General features: G+C 41.5%; 1 protein-coding gene across 4 annotated transcripts in view; it reads right to left on the reverse strand.

The window, feature by feature from the left end:
* The window catches only part of LOC124770950, a 96,811-nt gene that overhangs the window by 50,207 nt on the left and 21,000 nt on the right, over positions 1 to 25,604 (reverse strand). For 3 of the 4 annotated variants that reach the window (XM_047249248.1, XM_047249250.1, XM_047249249.1), the window contains exons 5-6: positions 25,224 to 25,316; positions 8,835 to 8,882 (exon numbers count right to left, since the gene is read on the reverse strand). In XM_047249248.1, the coding sequence (XP_047105204.1) occupies positions 8,835 to 8,882; positions 25,224 to 25,316 (141 nt within the window). The remainder of the gene's footprint in view (positions 1 to 8,834; positions 8,883 to 25,223; positions 25,317 to 25,604) is intronic. The other variant, XM_047249251.1, reaches the window with a different exon arrangement.

The raw sequence follows: 25,604 nt of genomic DNA on the forward strand, positions 1-25,604 counted from the left end.
GTGACAGTTGTCTTTATTCTATAGCCAGGGAAAACTGATCACACCAGGCCCAAGGATATGAGATCAATCAGTCTGGTTAATGAACAGGTTGGGGAGAGGAGGCCAACTATGGCTCATCTATATTCAAACCAACACACACATCAACCAGGTAAATCATCAGAGAGAGCTTTCTGTCGATTTGTTGTGAGGGTGGAGAAAGCCCTTTGCTTTCAAGAAAGAGCCCACTCCATCTTCCTGGACATTGAGGGAACTTTTTGTAAGACAACATTTCATTCCATGGTTAGGGCAGCAGAGATGCATGACCTAGTGACCACTATATGTAGATGGACTATGGCCATGCTTAGTAGGAGGGGGGTAGAAGCCACTGTGATGAATGAAAAGATGGTAATTAACACCATTAGAGATTCTCCACAAGGAGGAGTTTTGTCCACTTCATTGTGGAATCTAGTGGTGAACAAACTCATTGAAAAACAAGATTCCAGGCAATAATTTTGTGAAGGATACACAGATGACCTTGTCATAGTAATACTTGGCAAATTTACTGACACAGTTAGGAATATGGCACAAGGTGCACTGAACATTGCACAAGACCAGTGCATTAAATAGAACCTAAGGGTTAATCCTATGAAGACTGTTGTGGTACCAATCATGAAGAAGCATATCCAACACTGAAGTTGGAATCTAAAGCTTTTTGATGAAACTCAATCTGTGAAGGAGATAGTGAAAAATCTAGAGGGTACCCTTAGATGAGAAACTAATATGGACCCCTCACATTAAGAGCATCTGCTCCAGGGTGAAAGGTACTCTAGTGAGTACCAAAAGGACTTTTGGCAAAAAACTATGGCCTAAGACCCTGAGGTATGCACTGGATATACAGCACAGTGGTTAGACTTAAGATCTCCTATAAGGCCGTAGTGACCTGGAAGAAGGTAGAACAGCAGGTTGCAGCTAAGAAGCTTGCTAAGGTGCTGAGCCTGGCCTGCTTCACCACAAGAGGCAGAATTAGTAGCACACCAACCACTGGGGTGGAAGCCATGCTGGACATGCCTCCACTAAGCCTTTGGGAAGCAGCTGGTGTATACAGACTCAAAACTGGTAAAAACTGGATCTCATTGAGGCATCCAGACCCACACACTAATATAGTGAGTGAGGCAAATATAGGAATGGCTGGGGAACTGCCGGCCGACTATATAATAACTCCCAACTGCTTCAACAAGCTTTACAATATAATAATTTGAAGTTGGGAACAGTAAGAAAAAACAGTTTGACGCCATACTGGGGACATTGTCTGGTTCACTGATTGGTCGAAATCAGACCAAGGTGCTGGGGCCGTGGTATATGGAATTCAGCGAAGACTGGAGGGCATCATCTCTCCAGGACAACTGGCTTCGGTATTCCAAGCTGAAATTACTGCAATCAGTGTGTATGTGTGTATGTGTGTGTGTGTGTGTGTGTGTGTGTGTGTGTGGAGGAAAAAATACATAGGTGCTGGAAGGATTGTAGCATCTGCATCTATTCAGACAGCCAGACAGACCTTAAATCATTAGCAACTCCTGCAACAAGATCTAAAATTATTGCAGAATGTCACAGGGCTCTGGTGGAGCTAGGGGGAAGCAATTGGGTAAAACCAATGTTGGTCCTTGGCCACTCAGGGATCAGTGGCAATGAACAAGCCGACAAATTGGGGGCAGAGACTCCATTCATTGGACCGGAACCTGTCCTGACAATCACCAAGGCTATGATCAAACTAGAACTACAGAACTGGCTTAGAAGACAGCACATAGAATACTGGGCCAAGGTCGATAAGCAAAAACATGGCAAGTTAATGATGCCAAAGCCGTGTTTTAAAAGAAGCTCTGTAATCCTTGGCTTGAACAGCCAAGAGATTAAACTCACACCCAAAGGTGTAATGGAGGCATGTCCAGCATGGCCCCAATCCCAGCAGTTGGCGTGCTACTAATTCTGCCTGTTATTGTGAAGCAGGCCAGTCTCTGCACCTTAGGAAGCTTCTTAGCTGCAAATGGTTCAAATGGCTCTGAGCACTATGGGACTTAACTGCTGAAGTCATCAGTCTCGTAGAACTTAGAACTACTTAAACCTAACTAACCTAAGAACATCACACACATCCATGCCCGAGGCAGGATTCGAACCTGCGACCGTAGTGGTCGCGCGGTTCCAGATTGTAGCGCCTACAACCGCGCGGCCACTCTGGCCAGCTCTTAGCTGCAACCTGCTGTTCTACCTTCTCCCATGACACTATGGCCCCATAGGAGATTCTAAGTCTAACCACCGTACTGTATATCCAGTGCATACCTCAGGGTCTTAGGCTCTAGCTTTTTTGCCACAAGTCCTTCTGCTATTCACTGGAGTACCTTTCGCCCTGGAGCAGATGCTCTTAACCCCTAATCACAGTCGTGAGTACTTCTCTCGCAACTACAGTCATGCAGTCCCGTGGACTGCATTCAGAAGGTGCGAAAAATACGTAAAAATCACCAATCTAGTGCTACTTTTTTAATTTAGTACTACATATTTATTCTTCAATTATACATAAATGGTAACTTATGAACAAAATATTGTTTCGGTGCTGTGAAAAAGACCTACTCATATTGCACTCTAAATTCTCATTGAAATTAACAGTGATGGACAAATATCCAAATATCTAAGTGTAGTTCTTTACTTGAAACTTGGTTGTTGCAGGTTAATGTTGAGCAAGTACCACCAGTGTTAAATTTAATGAGTATTCTTGACAGCAAATGAAACAGAAATAATCTGCACTACTGAAAGTGCCCACATTACGCACCACCTTACATGCACTGCGGACACACCTTACAAGAGCATTCCAAACAAATTGGGACCTTGCACTTGTGACACAAGTAACTTGTCTTTCTCCTCTTTTTTGGTGGACAAATGCAACATGGCTTCTTTCCATCCCTAGGTAGTTTGTCCTCCTTTTCCAGCTCTTCATGAAGATGTACTTCGGTTCCTAGAACTCTAACGATAGAAAATCTCAATTCTCGTGGGAGGCATTTATTCACTATCCTTTCGTGCAGTGAATGTTTGATCAGTTCTTTCACTAGAGCTTTCATGAAGTTCAACCTGGTCAGCACAGTTCTTTCCTTGAATGACTGATGAACAATATATGCACTGACAACACTCATGTCAAGAATATGAAAAACCACGGCCATGGTCCAACGTTGTGAGCAGCGACTTTAACAATGCAGGGTGATTCAAAAAGAATACCACAACTTTAAAAATGTGTATTTAATGAAAGAAATATAATATAACCTTGTGTTATACATCATTTAAAAAGGTTTTTTTTTCACTCAAAAACAAGTTCAGAGATGTTTAATATGGCCCCCTCCAGACACTCGAGCAATATCAACCCGATACTCCAACTCGTTCCACACTCTCTGTAGCATATCAGGCGTAACAGTTTGGATAGCTGCTGTTATTTCTCGTTTCAAATCATCAATGGTGGCTGTGAGAGGTGGCCGAAACACCATATCCTTAACATACCCCCATATGAAAAAATCGCAGGGGGTAAGATCAGGGCTTCTTGGAGGCCAGTGATGAAGTGCTCTGTCACGGGCTGCCTGGCGGCCGATCCATCGCCTCGGGTAGTTCACATTCAGGTAGTTACGGACAGATAAGTGCCAATGTGGTGGCGCTCCATCCTGCTGAAATATGAATTGTTGTGCTTCTTGTTCGAGCTGAGGGAACAGCCAATTCTCTAACATCTCCAGATACTGTTGCGCGGTCGCCATCTTAGCATCAACTGACGCTGACGCCTAGTCAACAGCGCCTCAAGCGAACAAATGTACAACTAAATGAAACTTTATAGCTCCCTTAATTCGCCGACAGATAGTGCTTAGCTCTGCCTTTTGTCGTTGCAGAGTTTTAAATTCCTAAAGTTGTGGTATTCTTTTTGAATCACCCTGTATTTGGCACACTTTTCGTCTACAGTATCAACAGCACCCTTTGTGTTGTTATAGTGGGCTATTATTACAGGTTTTTTTAATTTCCATGTCATCATCTATGAAGTGATGCATTGTTGATACAAGAATTACTGCTCTTCCTTTCTTAGGTACATGCAAAATGAGCGTGATGTGTTTGGTAAATCCATACAGCGTTGTTCCAACTTCACGTCTACAGGAAGGCAAGAAAATTGCAGGAATTTCCTTTCGGTTCTTCCGCATTGTTCCCACTGCGGTCAAATCATTTTTCTGTAGCACATCTGCAAGTTCGATTGACACATACCAATTATCAGCAGTGTTGTTTCGGTTAGCATGTGCTATTGGCTTGCACAATCTGAGGACAGCCTGAGTGATAATGGCGTATTTCCTCTCGTCTGGGGAAAGTCCTCCTCCATCAGTACCTTTTCCACAGTAGAAATAGGTGTTGAAGATGTAGTTAGTCCTGGAGTCGGCTAGGCATTGAAGCTTCAGGCCATACTTCATCGGTTTAGATGGAATATACATTTTGAATTTACAGTGTCCTCTGAAACCAATTAGCATTTCATCAACTGTAGCATTAACCCCAAAAATATAGGATTGCTGCAAATATTCGTTGAATTTATGTAGAATGTTTGTTATAGCAGCTGCTGGATCAGAAACCTTACGTAACTCCACGTCATCATGGTTGTCAAATCTCAGGCAGTTGAGAATTACAGCAAATATTGCTGATGATATAGTGATACGGAAAATAGCATGGACAGTCCCATCAATACAAAAGAGAGAACATGTGTCTTAGTTAATCAATTTGAATACTGAAGTGTATATAAGAAGGTCGATGAAACTCTTCATTTCAGACATTGTACAAGGTCTGACTTCTGTTCTCTTCCTGTAGAAATTGGTCACAATGGAACTGAATAAGTTCTCTACACTTTAATTACAAGCCAAAGTTATATACAAAGTCCTTGTGGACACTAAGTACAATCCGTTCTTGTAAATTTATTTGCACTCTCAAATGTTCCTCTGCCTCTCTTTTTCTAGTCTTTTATGAAATATTAATAAATACAGTACACTAATACACTGGACATTATTTCAGTTTATTTGCAGTGTAATATAAAAATTGAAAATAAAAAGATTAAAAGATCAAACAATGGAAAATCCAGGACAGAATGGAACAATATGGTGAAAAGAGCAGTTGCTGTGCACCATATAGCAGAGATGCTGAGTCGCATATAGGAGAAACAAAAAGACTGTCACAAATATAGCTTTCAGCCAGTGAGGCCTTTATCAAAATTAGACAACAAACACACACATACACACTCGTACCAACATAACTCCTACACACATGACTGGAGTCTCAGCCAACTGAGACCACACTGCAAGCAGCAGCGCCTGTGCATCATGAAGTGAGCGGCAACTGGGTGGGGGGTAAGGAGGAGGCTGGGGTAGTGAGGGAGAGGGATAGTAGCATAGTGGTGGCAGACAGTGATGTGCTGTTGGGGAGCATACAGCACTGAGGTGGAAAGAGGGTAAGGCAGCACACTATCTGATCAAAAGTATAGAGATATCCCCAAAAACATACATTTTTCATATTAGGTGCATTGTGGTGCCATCTACTGCCACATACTCCTTATCAGCAACTTCAGTAAACATTATACATCATCAGAGAGCAGAATGGGGCACTCCGCAGAACTCACAGACTTTGAACGTGGTCAGACGATTGGGTGTCACTAGTGTCGTACATCTGTACACAAGATTTCAAAACTCCTAAACATCCCTAGTTCCACTGTTTCCAATGCGATAGTGAAGTGGAAATGTGAAGGGACACTTACAGCACAAAAGTGTACAGGCCAACATCATCTGTTGACTGACAGATACCTCCGATAGTAGAAGAGATTTGTAATGTATAATAGGCAGACACCTATCCATATAATCACACAGGAATACCAAACTGCATCAGGATCAACTGTAAGTACTGTGATAATTAGGCAGGAGGTGAGAAAACTTGGATTGCATGGTCAAGCGGCTGCTCATAAGCCACACATCACACCAGTAAATACCAAACAATGCCCTGCTTGATGTAAGGAGTGTAAACATTCGACGACTGAATAGTGGAAAAACATTTTGTGGAGTAACAAATCACAGTACACAATGTGGCAATCTAATGGCAGGGTGTGGGTATGGTGAATACCCAGTGAACATCATCTGATAGCACAGCACGTGTAGTGCCAACAGTAAAATTCGGAGGCAGTGGTGATATGGTGTGGTCGTGTTTTTCACGGAGGGGGCTTGAAGCCCATGTTGTTTTGCATGGTACTATCGCAGACCAGGCGTACACTGATGCTTTAAGCACTGTTTAAGAGCAATTTGGCCAGAATACCATGGGTATTCTGCCATCCACCAAACCTACAGAATATATTCATCCATCACCGTGGTATTCCACCATCTACCAAACCTACACAATATACTCATCCATCCCTACACAACCCTTTCTTCTAACCCCTTAACCTCATGGCTCATACCCCTGTAATAGACATAGGTGTAAGACCTGTCCTATGCATCCTCCCACCACCACCTACCTCCAGTCCTATCACAAATATCACCTATCCCATCAAAGGCAGGGCTACCTGTGAAACAAGTCAAGCAGTCTACAAGCTAAGGTGCAACCACTGTCTTGTATTCTATTGGGGCATGACAACCAGCAAGCTGTCTGTCCACATGAATGACCACCGAATAAACTGTGGCCAACAAACAAATGGGCCACCCTGTTCCTGAGCATGCTGCCAAACAGGACATACTTTATTTCAATGACTGCCTCACAGCCTGTGCCATATGGATCCTTCCCACCAATACCAGTTTTTCTGAATTGCGCAGGTGGGAAATTTCCCTGTAATATCTCCTATGTTCCAATAACATCCTGGCCTCAACCTTAGTAAGTCATTGTCCTCTCCCCTCCAGTCCATTCTCTGATCCCATTTCAGCATTACACAGCCCTCATTTCTCCATCACACCATCATTTTACTTTTCCTCTTTTCCGCATTCCCCCTCCCCATCTCTCCACTGCCCTTCGTCTAACCTCCCAACTGCACATGGCTGCCCTACCCTCTTTCCACCTCAATCCTATGTGCTCCCGAACAGGATGTCACCCTCTACCTCCGCCACCCCTACCCCACTATTCCTCCCCTTCCCCGCACCAAACTCCCCCTCACCCCCACCTAATCACCATTCCCATCATGCACTGGTGCTGCTACTCACAGTGTGGCCTCAGTTGCCTGACACTGCAGTCATGTGTGTGCGAGTTGCATTTGCACAAGTATATATGTGTATGATTGTCATTTAATTCTGAGAAAGGCCTTAGTGGACGAAGGCTATATTTGTGACAGTCTTTTTGTTGTTCCTATCTGTGACTCAGCATCAACTTTCACAATATTGTTAGAAGATTAAAAGAATCATCCACATAGGGACTTGACCTAACAACCTTCAGACTACATGAATGTTGGTTGTCTACCATTTTTGACATGTCCGAAACAACAGACATGACACAGAATCAGCACCTCTTATAAATTATATGTAAATTAAAGGTGGAGAGGGAATAAAGGGAAGGAAAGGGAATCGATCACAGCTATCGGCTGCATTGGGACATTACGGAGTGAACATGTGTACCTGGATCTCCTGCTTACTAGGCAGGTTCAATAACCACTGCAACATCCAGGACACAGTGTTATCACAACTGCATGGACTATCTTGGCTTGCCTCACAGCTGATCCACACTCTCATCGAGCACCACCTACCCACAGCTCCTGTCCATGTCCAAAAGAGCAGACACCACACATTCATATAATTTTATAGGCCTAGCTAGGCAATGAATCCAGCTACTTCAGTGTGGATGCACAAGTATGTCCTATCTCCTGTGGGAATCTCAGATGAGTAAATATGGAGGAAATGGACAGGGGCTGAGGATAGGTGGCACTCGATGGGAGTGTGGATCGGCTGTGAGGCGAGCCAAGATAGTCCGTGCAGTTGTGGTAACACTGTGTCCCAGATGGTGCAGTGTTTATCGCACCTGCCCTGTGAGTAGGAGATCCCATGTTCGAATCACAGTCTGGTACATACTTTCACTTGTCACCACCGATTCTGCATAATGTCCCAATGTAGCTGACAGCAATTATCCCTCCCCTTTCCTTTCATTTCCACCCCCCTTGACCTTCAATTTACATATAACCTTCGGATTATTGTTTTGTTTTCTTTTCACTGTGCCAACCACTCCCTATAAACTATACTAATATAAATGGCCCATGCCTTACCTGACCTGCACCAAAATACTATTCCTTCTAAACGCTTGGACATCTGGAGTTCCCACTTCTGTCATTCTCATTTCTGGCCAAGCCCTGCATGTATCATAAATTTGTGCAAAATCAGAGATGAAGAAGTACATTTACTTCTCAGTCATGTTGTCCTATAATCTGCCAAGTGGGGCAGTTGAGACTTTCTTTCGTTTCAAAGACATCTGAACATTTTCCAATACAAACTACAATGGCGAGTACATAAGTTCAGAACTTGGGTTTATGGTTCCAAAAAGCAAGGAGTCCTATTTCCCCTGCAGAAATCATGTACAATAAAACTACCCATTCATCTGTAATCTATTTGACATTCCCATGCCTCACAATTAACAATGGATTAGCAGTATGAATTTTGTGTTTCCCCAAGTATCTACATGCTGTATAAAAAATGCAGCACCTAAAGCTGAATGTGTTTTTCCTTGTGAATACTACACCCTCCTCCTCTGGAATTTGAGGCTCCACTAAGTGCACACAGAAACTAGACAAGAGATATATCCCGAGAAAAGAAAGACTTAACAGACCTTAAGACATAGCAGTAGCTTACCTCCTCCATCTTAACTCCCAGAGGATCATATTCGGGATTGCTGAACATCTGTAACAAAGAAATAATGTAAGAGATTCATTACTATCGCTCAACATGCAGTACATGCACACGCTAAATTCACAACATTAGGAATCTCTCATATGAATTATTGTATAAAGTGTTTTTCTTTAAGAGGATGAGGAGAATACACTAATGGCATGCACCAAATTAAAACATGACTCAAGATCACACACTTCTCTTAAAGTATAAGTTCAGTGTTTTTATTTATTTATTTATTCATTCATTCATTCATTCATTCATTCATTAGGAAAAACCTATTTAGCATGTATCATATATGAAATAAACAAAATTTTCTCAGAATTTAATAAGAATGTGATTATTCCAGGTCCAAAGAAAGCAGGAGCTGATGTGTGAATATCCCGAACCATCAGTTTAAGAAGTCGTTATTGCAAAATAACGTCATGAATGATTTACACACAAATGAAGTGACTGACAGAAGCCAACTTTGGCAACATTAATTTTGGTTTCTGGAGAAATGTAGGAACACATGAAGAAATACTGACCTCACAACTTAACTCAGCAGGTAAGAAAGGCTAGCCTCTGTTTATAGGGCATTTAGATGTAAGGTGAGCTTTTGACAATGCTGACTGGAATACACTCTGAAATTTTGGAGGTAGCACAGAAAAAACACAGGGAACAAAACTTATTTGCAACTTGTTCAGAAACCATTTTGGTGTTCTAAGCATTAAAGGACATGAAAGGAAGACAGTAGTTGAGAAGTAAGTGTGATCAAGTTGTAGCATATCCCCATGTTTTTATACCTGAACATTGGGCAAGCAGTAAAAGAAACCAAGGAAAAATTTAGTACGTGAATTAAAGTTCAGGGAGAAGAAATATACGAGACTGGAATAGAAGGGAGAACTGATAGAGGCACTCAAGGTACCCTCCGCCACACACCGTCACGTGGCTTGCGGAGTATGAATGTAGATGTAGATGTTAGGAACCCAAGAAAAAAAGTCAATCGATAAGTTTAAGTAAACGCAATCAACAATACAATAGAAATCAGCTTACTTTTTCAAGGAACTCCTCAACAGAATAGGAGTGACCCATGAGGAAACTCCAGTTTTGATTTGAAAGTGCTTGGATTACTGCTAAGATTTTTGAACTTGAGTGGTAACTTACTGGAAACAGATGCAGCAGTATACTGCACACCTTTCTCCACATGAGTGAAGGAAGTCTGATCCAAATGCAGATTTCATTTCTGCCGAGTATTAACTGAGTGAAAGTTGTTTATTCTTGTGAATAAGCTAATACTGCTAACAAGAAATGATAGTACGGTCAATGTCAAAATACCCTGACTCACGAACAGGGGTCGACAAGAGGTTTGTGAACTTAGACCACTTATTGCCCAAACTGCCTGTTTCTAAGCCAAAAATACCCTTATAGAATGGGAAGCGTTACCCCAAAATATAATAACATATGACATAAGCAAATGAAAGTAAGCAAAGAACACTAATTTTTGTGTTGAACAATCACTTACTTCAGATACCTTTTGAATAGTAAAAATGGCAGCATTAAGTCTTTGAACAAGATCCTGAACGTGGGCTTTCCACAACAGTTTATTATCTATCTGAACACCTATAAATCTGAACTGTTCAGTTTGACTAATCATAAGCCCATTCTGTGAAATTAAAACATCAGGTTTTGTTGAATTGTGTGTTAAAAATGGTAAAAACTGAGTTTTATTGTGATTTAGCATTAGTTTATTTTCTACAAGCCATGAACTTATGTCATGAACTGCACTACTTGAAACCAAGCCAATGTTGAACACAACATCCTTTACTACCAAGCTAGTGTCATCAGCAAACAGAAATATTTCAGAGTTACTCATAACACTAGAGGGCATATCATTTATATAAATAAGGAACAGGAGTGGCCCCAACACTGATCCCAGGGGCACCCCCCACCTGACCTGTACCCCAGTCAGACCCTATGTCACCGCCATTCTCAACATTGTGAATAATGTCCTTTTGATGTCTGTTGCTCATGCAAGAGGTGAACCAATTGTGAGCTACTCCCTGTATTCCATAATGGTCCAACTTCTGGAGCAATATTTTGTGAACAACAGAATAAAATACCTTCGTTAAATCAAAAAATATGCCCAGCATTCAAAACCTTTTGTTTAACCCATCCAGTGCCTCAAAGGGAAAGGAGAATATAGCATTTTCAACTGTTAAACAACTTCTAAAGCTGAACTGTACATTTGATAGCAAATTGTGCAATATAAAATGATCAATTATCCTTACATACACAGCCTGTTTAATAACCTTAGCAAACACTAATGGCATATAAATAGATCTAATATTGTCTACATTATACCTTTCACACTTTTTACAAAGAGGCTTAACTACTGAGTATTTTAATCGTTCAGGAAACTGACCATTCCTAAAGGAAAAATTAAAAATATGGCTAAATAAAGGGCTAACATTTGCAGCACAGTACTTTAATATTCTGTTAGGCACTCCATCATGTCGATGAGAGTCCTTAGTCTTCAGTGATTTGATTATTGTCTCAATCTCTCCCTTGTCTGTATCACAGAGAAGATTTTCAGACATCTATCTCAGACAGACATTCGCCAAGGAAGTTATGTGATTCCCCATAGAAACTAAATTTTTACGTAATTCACCTGCAGTGCTTCAAAAATGATTGTTAAATGCTGTACATATATCTGATTTGTCAATAACAGAAATATTTTTACTATGATCTGACTTTGTATCATCGACCTTGTGCTGCTGACCACACACTTCCTTCACAACTGACAATTTTATCTGTGAATCAGCTATTCTATTTGCATACCATATACTCTGTCTTCCTAATAACATTTTTAAGCACCTTAAAATATTGCTTGTAATGGGCTACTGTAGCTTGACTGTGGATATAATTCCTTATCCCACTGGTCAGCCACCCAGGCTGCCTATGACTGCTAGTACCCTGTTCAGAACGTTGTAATGGGAAGCAACTCTCAAAGAGCATGAGAAATGTGTTAAGAACAGCATTATATTTATCATCTATGTTATCGACACCATAAACATACTGCCATTTGTTCCTTGCCAAGGTTTAAAAAACTCTCTACTGCTATTGGATCAACTTTCCTACATAGTTTGTAATTATATGTGACACTCGTGTGAGTACAAAAGCCTTTTAGTGTTAAAATTTGTGCATCATGGTCTGAAAGGCCATTCACACTTTTGTTAACAGAATTCCCATCTAGTAATGAAGAATGAATAAAAATATTGTCTATGGCTGTGCTACTGTTCCCCTGAAGCCTAGCTGGAAAAAAGGCAGTCTGCATAATATCATATGAATTTAGATCTACCAACATCCTTTTACTTGCACCATCATATACAAAATTTATATTGAAGTCACCACACATAACTAATTTCTGGTACTTCCTGCAAAGTGAATCAAGAACCCTCTCTGGCTTGAGCAGAAATGCTCTCAAATCAGAGTTAGGGGACCTATAAACAACAACAATTAGAAGTTTAATTTCACTCAATTCAACTGCCCCTGTGCAACATTCAAATATCTGGTCAGATCAGTGCCATGATAGTCTATGGACTCAAATGGAATACTGTTTTCATTACGTATATAGCCAATCCCCCACCCTGCAAGGGACTCCTTCAAAAACAGCCAGCTAATCTGTATCCTTGTAAAGGAAGCCTCTGAATTGTCAAATTATTTAAGTGGTGCTCCGATATACCAATAATTTCAGAGTCAACATCTATAAGCAGTGCACTAACTTTATCTTTAATACCTCTTACATTTTGGTGAAATACGGTAATTCCTTTACTTGGAAATATGTCCTCTGAAGGTGAGCCCTTAGTTAGTGGGACTTCCTTTAAGTAGGTATACGTATCAGCTGACTTCAGTCTAAAACAAGGTGCAGCTCTCACACCAACTACTACAGGAACTTTTCCACAAGTGATCCCACTGCCATCGACTACACTGTCACACTGGATAACACTGTAATCCTAGCAAAGACAGAAAAAGACTTGAAAGTAAAATTGAACGGAACTGACACATTCTTGAAAGGAGCTTATACGATGAGTATCTACAAAATCGTAACAAGGGTAACGAAATGAAGTCAAATTAAATAATGTGATGCAGACAGAATTAGAGACATACAGTCATTAATTGCAGAAGATGAGTTTTGCTGTTTGTATAGGAAACTGACTGATGATGGGCAAAATAGGAAGGCTATAAAACACAGACCTGCAATTGCATGAAAATACAGTTCCAAAAAAGTAACTTTTGTCAAGAGCGAATAAATAGTTATCTGTTAGGTAGTCTTTTCTGAAATGTAGCCTTCTACAGATGTGAAACATGGAAGATAAGTAATAAAATGGATGATAATAGTGATTGATGATGAGAGATGAGAAGCACTTGAAATATGCTACTACAGAAGAAAGCTGAAGATTGTAATTTTAGATCAGATTACTAGTGATGACTGAATTACATTTGTCACAACCTGACTACAAGAAGTCAGTTGACAGGACTCATCAAAAGCAATGCGAAATTGTCAATCTGATAATGGCTTAAGTGTGGGTGAGGGACAAAATTTGTCAAGGGAGAAGACAACTTCAGTAGAGTAATCCAATTAAAATGAATGTTAGTAGCAAATTATTGTTTACATCATGCACTACTGGTCAGCTGAAAGCTATGCTCGCCAAGAGAAGTGAATAAACAACCTTTGTCTGTCAATATGTGTTACAGCCTTTTGAGGAATTGTATCTTGTGCACCTGTTTCATTGATAGTGTTCTAAGTAACTACAAGTCTCTGCAGTTCATAAGAGATATGTAGCTGCACTTACTGGAAACAGAGCCCACTGGCCACAATGCAATCCATTTAGTACCACCACAACAAATGTACTATCCATTCTGCAAAGGTAATTACAGATATACTTAACAGAAAACTTTGAAACTGTTAAGAGTGATCATTTGTGAAATATAAAATGGCCTACATCTTGCCAACCTTAACGCTTCTGGTCTTTTATCTGTGATGAAAATTAAATTAAGAAGCCTACAAGGAAAAGCAAAAATCCTGAAGACATGATGTGCTATACAACACAGGCCATTGCTGCCATAAGGTTCCTTGAAATTCAGCATACAATGCTGTCGGTCCAGCAGTCTGAGCAGTTGTTAAACAACTGTATTAATGAAAATATGAACTGTGCCAGAGTTACATGTTTGCTTACATTTGGTACAGTAGGACAAATGTTCTTCTCCTAATGGTGGGGAAATGGTTTGCAGTACTGTTATCTTGTGTACATTTGGATTAAGTTAAACACGTGTTGTCCCATTAAAAACCCCTTTGAACACACTTTCTGATGCAAGTGAATAAAACATGTATTTCCATTTCTTAAAGTCAGTGTAATAATTCAGCAGCTATAAACATTAAAAATTACTTAAGTCAGAAAATTCGCCACATTCTCTGCTATATCTCAGCTAACACCACAGCTCGCTAAATTTGCCCATTCTGGGTAGACTTGGGGTTGGCTTCTCTTTGTCACCTCACCCTGCATACAAGCAAAGTTGAAATCTTATTTTTGAAGTGCAATATATTCTTTATTTTGTCTGTATTCACTGTTTTTCAGTGTTATGTTGAAAATTAAAATATGCACATCAATTACATTACATTTATTGATATTGTAGATCATATTTATTCACATTATTAAAAAAGATACCATTCACAGTAGTCTCATTAAATCTAGTTACATAAAGAAAAATATAACTTGACAAACACTTTAAATTTCTCTTCTGAGACATTATGCAGGCAATTCTTAAAAACTTCACTATAGTGTGAAAAGAAGTCACTGGAGTCTAAATTAGACCATGGGAGATAAACTACCTTCAGTGCCACCACACTAGACATTTGACAATGTACACATATCCTGCAAGGAAGTAAAACTGTTTTTCCACTAAATTGTGGATTTGTATCCCTTCAGAAGTCTTATAATATCAGCATTAACAAAGTTCATTGTCCCATGGCTGAAACAAGAACCCAGAGCTATGAACACAGACTTAGTAAATGGATCTGTGGCCAAAGTAGTGGTCAGTCTAATCTGAAGATGCAATCCAGAGTGTTCCAGTGTTTACTTCTCCCCTGTCTGAAATACCGGGTGATCAAAAAGTCAGTATAAATTTGAAAACTTAATAAACCACAGAATAATGTAGATAGAGAGGTAAAAATTGACACACATGCTTGGAATGACATGGGCTTTTATTAGAACCAAGAAAAAAAAAAAGTATTGCTAGACGCGTGAAAGATCTCTTGCGCGCGTCGTTTGGTGATGATTGTGTGCTCAGCCGCCACTTTCGTCATGCTTAGCCTCCCAGGTCCCCAGACCTCAGTCCATGCAATTATTGCCTTTGGGGTTACCTGAAGTCTCAAGTATATCGTGATCGACTGACATCTCTAGGGATGCTGAAAGACAACATCCGATGCCAATGCCCCACCATAAATCCGGACATGCTGTTCACAGCATTATTCCTAGTCTACAGCTATTTTTGAGGAATGATGGTGGACATATTGACCATTTCCTGTAAAGAACATCATCTTTGCTTTGTCATATTTTGTTATGCTAATTATTGCTATTCTGATCAGATGAAGTTCCATCTGTCGGACTTTTTTTGAACGTTTGTATTTTTTGGTTCTAATACAACCCTATGTCATTCCAAGCATGTGTGTCAATTTGTACCTCTCTATCTACATTATTCCGTGATTTATTCAGTTTTCAAATTTATACTGAATTTTTGATCACCCGGTATATCATTCATCATACTTCTCAAAATCTTACTGGTGGGATCAACATAAATTCTTCACCCTCTCCCCACAATAATGAAGCAATCTTCACTTTTAACTTGGAAAACAGGTAATCATTTTATCTGCCGACATCATATGTCATAGTATTTTTGCTCAACACATCACTGCAAAAAGAACGGTTTGGGGAGTTCATTAATGTGGTGCATTAATTAAACTACATTTTCTGAAGTATGCGCATAGAAAAAATAAAATGACCAAATATGGCAGTCTAGGCTACCCCATTGGTTGAGCACTAAGAGTTAATGTTATATTTGTGGTCTAGAAGATATCAACTTTATACTTTTATGTATTTATCTGTAACTCTAGCCTTCAGTTCCTACAGTCAGAGGATAAATATGTTTATATTGTGGGCACCTCTGAGTATGTTTAGTTGAATTATTGTGTAACTCATTGAAGAACATACATAGTGAGGTGATAAAAGTCATGGGACAGTGATATTCACTTGTAAAGATGGTGGTATTATCACATACACAACACGTAAACTGAAGGTGCTTGGCAGAGTTGTCATTTGTTCTCGGGTGATTCATGTGAAGAGGTTTCCATAGTGATTATGACTCCACAATGAGAATTAACAGATTTTGAATGCGGAATGGTAGTTGGAGCAGTCAAACAACACTGTATGAAATAACCACATAAATCAATGTGAGATGTACAGCAGACATATCTGTTAGGACAGAGCAGCAAAATTTGGTATTAACGGACCATGGCAGCAGACAACCAATGTGAGTGCCTTTGCCAACAGCATGACATTGCCTGCAGTGGCTCCCTGGGCTTGTGAGCAAATTGGTTGGACCCTAGGTGACTAGAAAACCATAGCCTGGTCACCAGACCACAATTGTTCATGAGTGGTTTGAAGAACATTATGGACAATCTAAGAAAATGACTCGTCCAAGGAATTGGGAGAGGCTTAAAAAGCCAAAGCTTATTCCCGTGAAAGGAGGACCATTGGCGATGCCAAAGGGACATCACCACCTGACAGACAGCAATGCAGAGATCATCAGAGGGAACAGAGGTGCTCACTGGCTGAGGCAAGAAGACTGCAGCCTTGGCAGCAGCATCAGCGGCATCGTTTCCTGGCAGAACGACATGATCAGGGACCCACAGAAACATGACATTGGTTCCACGAAGAGTGAGCAAATGACAGATTTGCTCGACCTGCTGCACTAAGGGATGAGCGGTGTACAGTGCACAGAGACTTTGGAGGGTGCTGAGTGAGTCAGAACAGAGGATACAATCGGGAAGGCTGTGTCACCGGATGTATTCCACAGCCTGATACAAGGTAAAAAGCTTGGCTGTAAATACTGAGGAGTGGGCTGGAAGCAGATATCAAAAGACACGGGTGCCAATAACGAATGCACACCTGACCCTGCGGTCAGTCCGTGAGCCATCAGTGTATACAAAGATACTATCGCTAAGTTCCATGCGAAGGTCTTGACAGAGGCGACAGAGTGAGGCTAGAGTAGTGTCCTTAGGAAGTGAATTAAGGCCAAGGTTAACATGGGCTGCTTCACGAACCCAAGGTGGTGAAGGGTTCACACCCACAGGGAAAACTGAAGGTAGCATGAAGTTAAGCCACTGTAGCAAGTGGCAAAAGCAGATGCTAGGAGGTAACAGGGAAGAGGGACAAGCCCCATACTAATGGTCTAAGGAGCCATCAAAGGAGGCGGCATGGGAAGGGTGGCCACGCATGGCAGACATATGGCATGCATACCTGCTGAGGAGAAAGTAACAGCAGTAGGATAGTGATAGTTCAGTATACAGGCTATCAACTGGGCTGGTGTAAAATGCATCTGTGGCCAAACGGATGTCATGATGGTGGATAGTGTTGAGACGGCGTAAAAGGGATTGGCGAGCAGATGCATAAACAAAGCACCCATAGTTGTGTTTCGAATGGACAAGGGACCAGTACAAATGCAGGAGGGTGGTTTGATCGGCACCGCAGGAAGTACCATTGAGGACACGGAGGACACTGAGGAACTGTGTACAGCGGGCTGCCAGGTCAGAGACATGGGAGGACCAAGAGTGTTTCCTATTGATCATGAGACCCAGGAATTTCGTAGTGTCAACAAACAGAAGGGCAACAGGTCCAAGATGTAGAGATGGTGGGGGAAACCATTTGCGCCACCAGAAATTCAAACAGACGGTTTCGTGATTAGAAAAGCAAAAGCCACTGTTGATGTTCCAGGAGTAGACAATCAAGACCTTGCTGAACATGCCACTCAGTGAGACAGGTCCATGGAGAACTGCGCTAGATGGTAAAATCATAGATAAAAAGGGAGCCAGAGACACCCAGTAGGAGACAGGCCACGATAGGGGTAATGGCGATAGCAAAGAGGATGACGCTCAGGACGGAACCCTGAGGCACACCATTTTCCTGAATGGTATCTGACAAAGCAGAACCCACACGCACCTTGAAAACTCGGTCTTGTAAAAATGCTCGAAGAAAAAAGGGTAGGCATCCATGGAAGCCCCACGTGTAAAGAGTATGGAGGATAACAGTTCTCCAGCAGGTCTCGTAGGCCTTCTGTAAATCTAAGAACACTGCCACAGTCTGGGATTTCTGCAGAAAACCATTCATGACATGGGTGGACAAAGTAACGAGATGGTCAACTGCAAAATGCTGCGCTCTAAATCCACACTCTGCATTTGTGAGTAAATGGTGAGTTTGAGCCCCTACACTAGCCGGGCACGAATCATACATTCCATCACTTTGCAAACGCAGCTGGTAAGAGAGATGGGGTGGTAGCTGGAAGAAAGGTTTTTGTCCTTACTGGGCCTAGGTATGGGTATGACTGTGGCTTCACGCTACCATCCAGGAAATGTGCCCTCAGCCCAGATGTGGTTGTGTGTGTTAAGCACGAAGTGCTTGCCGCAAGAGAGCAGTGCTGCAACATCTGAATGTGGATAGCATCTGGCCTTGGGATGGAGGATCTAGCTCCCTCATAGTGAAGGTGGCATTGTAGCACTCACTATTTGGAGAAGAGAAGGGTACTGCCCGAAGCACCTCCACTCGTTTCCTACGGAAAAAGGCAGGGCGATAGTGGAAAGAGCTTGAAACTTATGCAAAATGGCGGCTCAAGGTGTTGGAGATAGCAACTGGGTCCACGATGACATCAGCACCTACTGTCAGGCCGGAAATGGATCTTGGTTCCAGAGAGCCATCGAAGGTTTGCCCACACAACAGAGGAAGGTGTGGAACTGGTAAAAGAACTAGTGAACGAAATCCAACTAGCTCTTTTGCTATACCAAAGAACTCGACAACACTTCACACGCATGTGTTTATAACGAATGCAGTTTTCCAGCGTAGGTCGGTGGTTAAAAACGCGGAGAGCACATCTCCATGCGTGAATTGCGTCATGGCATGCCTCAGTACACCAGAGGACTGGGACACGATGTGGTGAAGATGAAGTGCGAGGAATGGAACGTTCTGCAGAAGTAAGGATAACGTTTGTGAGGTAGTCCACCTGGTCATCACAACTGAGGAAATCTTGTTCTGCGAAGGTTGCCAGGGAGGAGTAAAGCTGCCAGTCAGCCTTAGTAAGCTGCCATTTAGGTATGCATGTGGATGGGGTAGAAGTCAGCAGACTGGACCACTCAAGATGAGGGGCACTCTAGGCAGTGCACAAGGATAGTTCCAAATGGGAATAGGGGTGCAAGGAGTCAGAAAGGAAAGTGGGTGCACCAGTGTTAAGGCAGAAGAGGTAGAATTCGTTAGGAATGTCAGCCAAGAGGGCTCCTCTCTGGCAGACCTTGGGAGAACCCCAGAGGGGATGATATGCATTAAAGTCACCAGAAAGCAAAAGGGGTTGCTGTGATGCTAGAAGCAGACATAAATCCTCTGTGGGACCGCAGGCCATGAATGTTCCATAGGAGGGCAGTCATGAGGAGGAAGAGAATGTCTGTGGAGGGACAGCCAGTGGAGAGTCGCTACTACAGGGCTCAGAAGCAGGAGGATCCTGCTCCAAGGGGTGTACAAAAGCATCGGAGTGCTTGTGCGGTTGGTTGGTGGAGTCCAATGCCAAAAAACAAATGGTGGTGTGCACCGGCGAGACAAAGGCCAGCCGAGCTAAGTGACCACATCAATCAGGATCTTCAAGTTCGTGAAGAGGCAGACTGTTTGTCTTTAGCGGACTTGTTTGAGCCCTTCTGCTTAAAGGAAGACTTGGGTGTTAGTTGGCTGGAGGGATGGACGAAGTCTTCCCGCGAGTATTCCTTCTGGCCTTCCTGCCCGCTAGTTGTGTAGTGGGTAGCTTCACCTCATGAGGCGAGAGTCTGATAGTTTGTTGCACAGCAGGACTGGGGTCAGTGATGCTACCTTGACACTGGCAACTTCACAACCTCAGAGCCAAATTTGATGTTGCATATCTGTGATGGGTTGGGTTATTTGGGGAAGGAGACCAGACAGCGAGGTCATTGGTCTCATTGGATTAGGGAAGGATGGGGAAGGAATTCGGCCGTGCCCTTTCAAAGGAACCATCCCAGCATTTGCCTGGAGCGATTTAGGGAAATCACGGAAAATCTAAATCAGGATGGCCGGACGCGGGATTGAACCATCGTCCTCCCGAATGCAAGTCCAGTGTCTACCCACTGCGCCACCTCGCTCAGTTGCATATCTGTGTAACCATGTCCTTCATGGAGGGAGGGGTAACAAGAACTGAACTATAAGTGCCTGACAGGTGAACACAGAGATTGTGGCTAGCCAGCAAGCTACTGGGTAAGGCACTTTTTCCTTTACCTGAATCTCTTGAACAGCCTGCTCGTCGAGATACACAGACCAAACCTGGGAGGAGGCGGCATGGCCACCATTGCAGTTGATACTGCAGGGAGAAAGAGGTAGACATTCGGTCTTGTGTGCATCCCTGCCACAGGTTACACATATGGCTGGGTGTCGAAAAGATGTTCTAGTGTGATTGAACCAATGACACTGATAACAGCGCATCGGATTCAGAATGTATGGCTGGACTGTGATGATTTCAGCTGGCTGGCAGCTGGATGGCAGCACCACCCTATAATAGGTGAGGAAAAGAGTGCGGGTGGGCTCCAAAGAAGAATCGACCTTTTTCATGACATGATGAATGACAATGACGCCCTGATCAGAGAGGTAAGATTGTATTTCAGCCTTGGTCAGACCGCCAAGAAGCCCGGTGTAAACTACACCACAGGAGGAAATCAAAGTTCTATGTGCCGTGACATGAACAGGGTAGCCGTGGTGAAGTAAGGCAGCAAGAAGTTGTTGTGCTTGAGCATCAGAAGCCGTCTCCAAAAGCAAAGTGCCATTCCGTAAATGAGAGCAGGATTACAAAGGGCCAGCAATGGCATCAACACCTTCCTAAATAATAAACAGATTAACTGTGGTGGAGGACTGACCATCTTCAGTATGTGATACAACAAGGAACCACTGTGCAGTGCGAAGGGTCTTCAAATCAGAACCCTAACAACGTTTTCGTTTCGTTGACGTCGATGAAGAGGACGAGTCGATGAAGAGGATGAGTGACTCATCACGAGGAAATCCCCCATGAATGCAGCATCTCCAATGGCACGCTCCTACTGGGGGGCTCCTACACAAGGGGGCGCACCCGCCTTAGGTGATTGTTCACACCTCAGGTCACACCTCCCGAACATATGACAGAGGGACCAACGGGCAATCTGAGAAGGTTACAGCTCAGTAAGTCACCCCTCCCTGGGCCTGGCTTGTATCAGGGGGTACGTGTGAACCCTACCTGTCAACCCGGGGCTGGGAATTACGTGTTACCCAGTCACCTTTTACATGTTAGACATGTGGTCTTGCCTTCAGGAGCGCACAGGGAAGAAGAAGAAGAAAAGAGAGAATCCTCAAACACCGAAGCAGAGGAATGGGAGGTGAAAGGAAACAAAGAAAGGAAAAAGGAGCCACAAAGAAAGTTGAGACTGTTTGCAGGTCAGCAACAGAATGCAAAACATTCCCCATAATACCCCAGACATGTTCCCCAAGGGAGAGGAAAAAGAATAGCAAGAGGATAGACATGTAGCACAGAAGGTAAAAACGGCTGCCAAAGGCTGGGGCTCCGTGGTAGCCAAGTATGAACCTGCCAAAGAGTGGCTAGCCCCCAGGAGGGGGCAACAGTTTGAGAGCCCCCACCAACAATTTTGTTTATTGAAGATAAAGTTACTGTAATTGCCCTTATCCATAAAAGTAGAAACAATATTACTTCTTAATGAGTGAAAAATCCTATTGCAAGTGACTTAATTATATTTTTACTATGAGGAAAGTAAATGTTGAAATAGGACTAAGTCCATGTCCATTTCTGGTTTAATTTTGACTTTCATAACTTTTGGTGATCACATAATTCATATATAATGAAGTAATTACTATTGAGAAGAAATAAGCTGTTAACTGTTTCCATGAGAACTTGCATATACTATTTATAACTGCTAGCATCACTGTACCACTTGTCTGATTATAGTAGAGTTCATTGCACTTCATTGGGTAAGAAGTAATAGTAGCTTTCCTTTATCACAACTCTATACAGATTATATAAAAGTAATGTTCAACATTAGTATGCCTAATTAGGCTGGTGACCATTTTTATTTCATTTAAGCAAACTTTGTTTCTAAAAAAATTTTCCAAATTTCAATCTTTAGCTTTCTGGTTTCTTCTGTAGCACTGAATTCAGGTTCGATAAGACAAACCCATTAGGTAACTCATGGTCAGTTTTACTTAAATCCTCCCAGAGGGTAACATTTACTGCATCATAATAACATATTTGATAATACACATTGTATGTTAATATAATACGCGATGCAGTATAGTGTTGTACATTTTCAGATGTTCTGCTGTGAAATGTTCATCTGAATTTGATAATAATAATGGACAATGTGCCATACCATTCTGCTGTGGTGGATCACGCTCTAACAACAAGGAGGCGAAAATTGAATATTTTACTCTATGTACAAAGAAACATTCTATGAGATAAAGTTGAACTTGGCATGAATAAACCATAGTTAATGGATCTTGCACTGTAGAAGCCAAAACCTCCACAATACAAAGTCAACAAACCAGTTAACACTAAAGAGCATAATGCAAACAAGGCTTCTTCCATATCATGCTCATTTGAATCCAGCTAAGCATATATGGGCCCAGGTGAGAGGTACTGTGGCAGGAGACACCAAGAAGTTTGGGCTCATTGAGGCTGAAATGCAGAAAAAAAGAGCCACTGCAAACTTTACCCCACAGGAATGATACTGAGCTGTCAGCCATTCAAAGAAGGTAATTGAAGAGACATGGATTTATGAAGGACCAGATGGAACAGAGAGTCAGTTCAGTCAGCTCCAGTGCCAGTTCCAGTTCTGAGGGAGACAGCGATGATTCTTCCCTTGGCATCACTTAACTTACACTGTAAATGTGAGTACATACGAAAAATACATTGATGTAACTGCTTCGTTTAGTATTGTATTTCTTTACGACCAAAGAATGTTTGCTTGGCAGCTGACTATAGGTCATAACCTAAGATAGGCATTGTGTTGTTGCTACCCCTTGGAAACTATGCTTCCCTGCACTCTTTCTTCTACAAATTTCCAAAAGTTGCAACTTCTCTCAAACACACTATAGTAGTTTACTGCCTCTGTATTTCTGTTTTGCACAGTTCATCTGATTATAGCTTAAACCTGTTAATGATACCATGTGTATGACATGAGGCTAAACTATGTAATTCAAAATTTATATGACAATCACTATTTCCCCAGTTCACTGTGACTAGTCTGTGTACGTATTAGCACATTTAATAATTTTCCCTCTGTGGAAATCTTTTACCACAAACTCACAAATACAGAGACTCACTGACAAGGTAAGAGCCCAATGAATTTGCTTACAACACATTAATCGAAGATACTGAAATGCATAGTCTTCTTCAAACAATGTGAAACTTCTGATAGGAATATCAAAACTCTAGAGAAAGATAGATTGCTACTAACATAAAGATAACATGTTAAGTTGCCAACAGGCAAAATTAAGAGAGATTTACATTTAAGCTTTTGGCCTCAACCTTTATCAGAAAAATAACTACTTTCCAATACATATAAAATTGAATTAAAAGTCAAATACTACATTGCTCTAACACAACAGTTTAAGGCTCAAAGTTTTAGAGAAGTTCGATATACTGTGCATAAATAAAGTTTAGTATGCTAGTTACAAAATACAATAAGGACCACTGATTTGAGGATATCAAGAAGAAGCTAATTAATAAAGATTATAGTCAATAATGTGGTGCAGTTTAGTTGTAATCACTGTCTTAGACACAGTACAGATATCTGACAGCCTCACAGGTATGGAATATGCCAGACTGGTGTCTACCACTGATGGTTTAGCTGAAATTATCTTCCGAGCACCCTGAACATTACAAAAATTCCAAATTGTTTCTTGGATTGAGCCCTTTTTTGACAACAATTATTTTGCTTGATGTTCAGATTCACAACTTCAGAGGCACCATATTATTGTCTTCAATTAGTGAATCTCACTAAAGTGTCTAAGGCTTCCATAGTGTCAATCCCAGAGATGTTAGTTGCAGACATTTTGCCATAATCACTGTCAACTTCTGGTGCCTTCTGTGACTTCAAAACACTTTTATAATATCACATCATCCACTCTCCTTCGGTAACTGAATTTCTACCTATGTCAATCCATTTTAATTTCACCTGAAAAAGCACTCACTTCATTGGTAGACACAGAATTTACCATTTGTACAATTTCAGAGCGATCAGCTGTTAAACTACTCATCATTTAAATTACTTTCCATCTCTTTTTCTTCAATCATTTTAGACCATAGTTCATTCATAATACTGTTTTGGTTCTCACTTTTTTCCAGTCTGCTTATGATACCAGTTTTTTGTGGCTTGTCAACATCACGTTTGTGGTTTGCGGCTTTAGGTGCACTTTTGCTCTATTTGGAAATTTTTCACTGTACATACAAACATTTTACTGTGATGTAGTCTAAGTGACAGTCATACAAGTAGCTGAATATTAACACAGCACAATGACTTCATTAACTAATTAAAATACCACAGCGCTGATGCAAACATAAGTACTGTAAACTTAGGTTTAGTGAATGAAGAATCACTGATACTGACAAAGCCAGTAATGCAACTGGCTTATCTTGGCAAGACTATAATCACACAGTTAGGCAAACAATTGTTGCTGAAAAGGTGTCATGCCATGGCAAAATACCTGCCGCATGTTGGACTATTGGGTCCGCTGGATTATAGAGTGCTGAATTATCATGATCTTACTGTAACTGATTTCAACCTGCGACAGTGAAAATATGATTACATATATTGTTACAGCTCTGTTGAAATTCTACTCATAACAGTCAGCAAATGACTGACAATAACTGAAGTGGAATAATACAATACTACAAAACTTCTAAGGGGTATAAACGATGCTAATTTCACTGTAATGCATTCTTTGTATTCCACAGTTACCAAATGACATTTTTATTTCATATGCAATCAATCTGTAAAATGTGAATACTTACAAAAGTCTCAATTTCTTCTGCTCCTAAATTTAGTACTGAATCCTCCTTAATATGGTCAGTGGACCCTGAGGCTATAAATGGGTCTTCCAGATACTGACAAAAGAAAAAAAAAACCTCTCATTATGTATATACAACATAGCTCTCAATATTTCATTATGACGATCTTCATACTTTTCAGTGACTCATCTCTTATTCAAAGAGTAATTTAATAAAGCTAATTTTCTGATCAGATATTTTATATCATACGCTGTTGAGCAATGCAGTAGCCACCAGAAAGATCGCGGGAGGCGCACATTGGCACGGCGCGTCACGGACGGTAGTTGCCGCAAGAAGAGTCCCATCCACCAGAGGGCACGCGAGAATTCGGACGCGACCTCTGCC

The sequence above is a fragment of the Schistocerca piceifrons genome, unplaced genomic scaffold (genome assembly GCF_021461385.2).
Source record: "Schistocerca piceifrons isolate TAMUIC-IGC-003096 unplaced genomic scaffold, iqSchPice1.1 HiC_scaffold_846, whole genome shotgun sequence".
NCBI classification, from domain to species: domain Eukaryota; kingdom Metazoa; phylum Arthropoda; class Insecta; order Orthoptera; family Acrididae; genus Schistocerca; species Schistocerca piceifrons.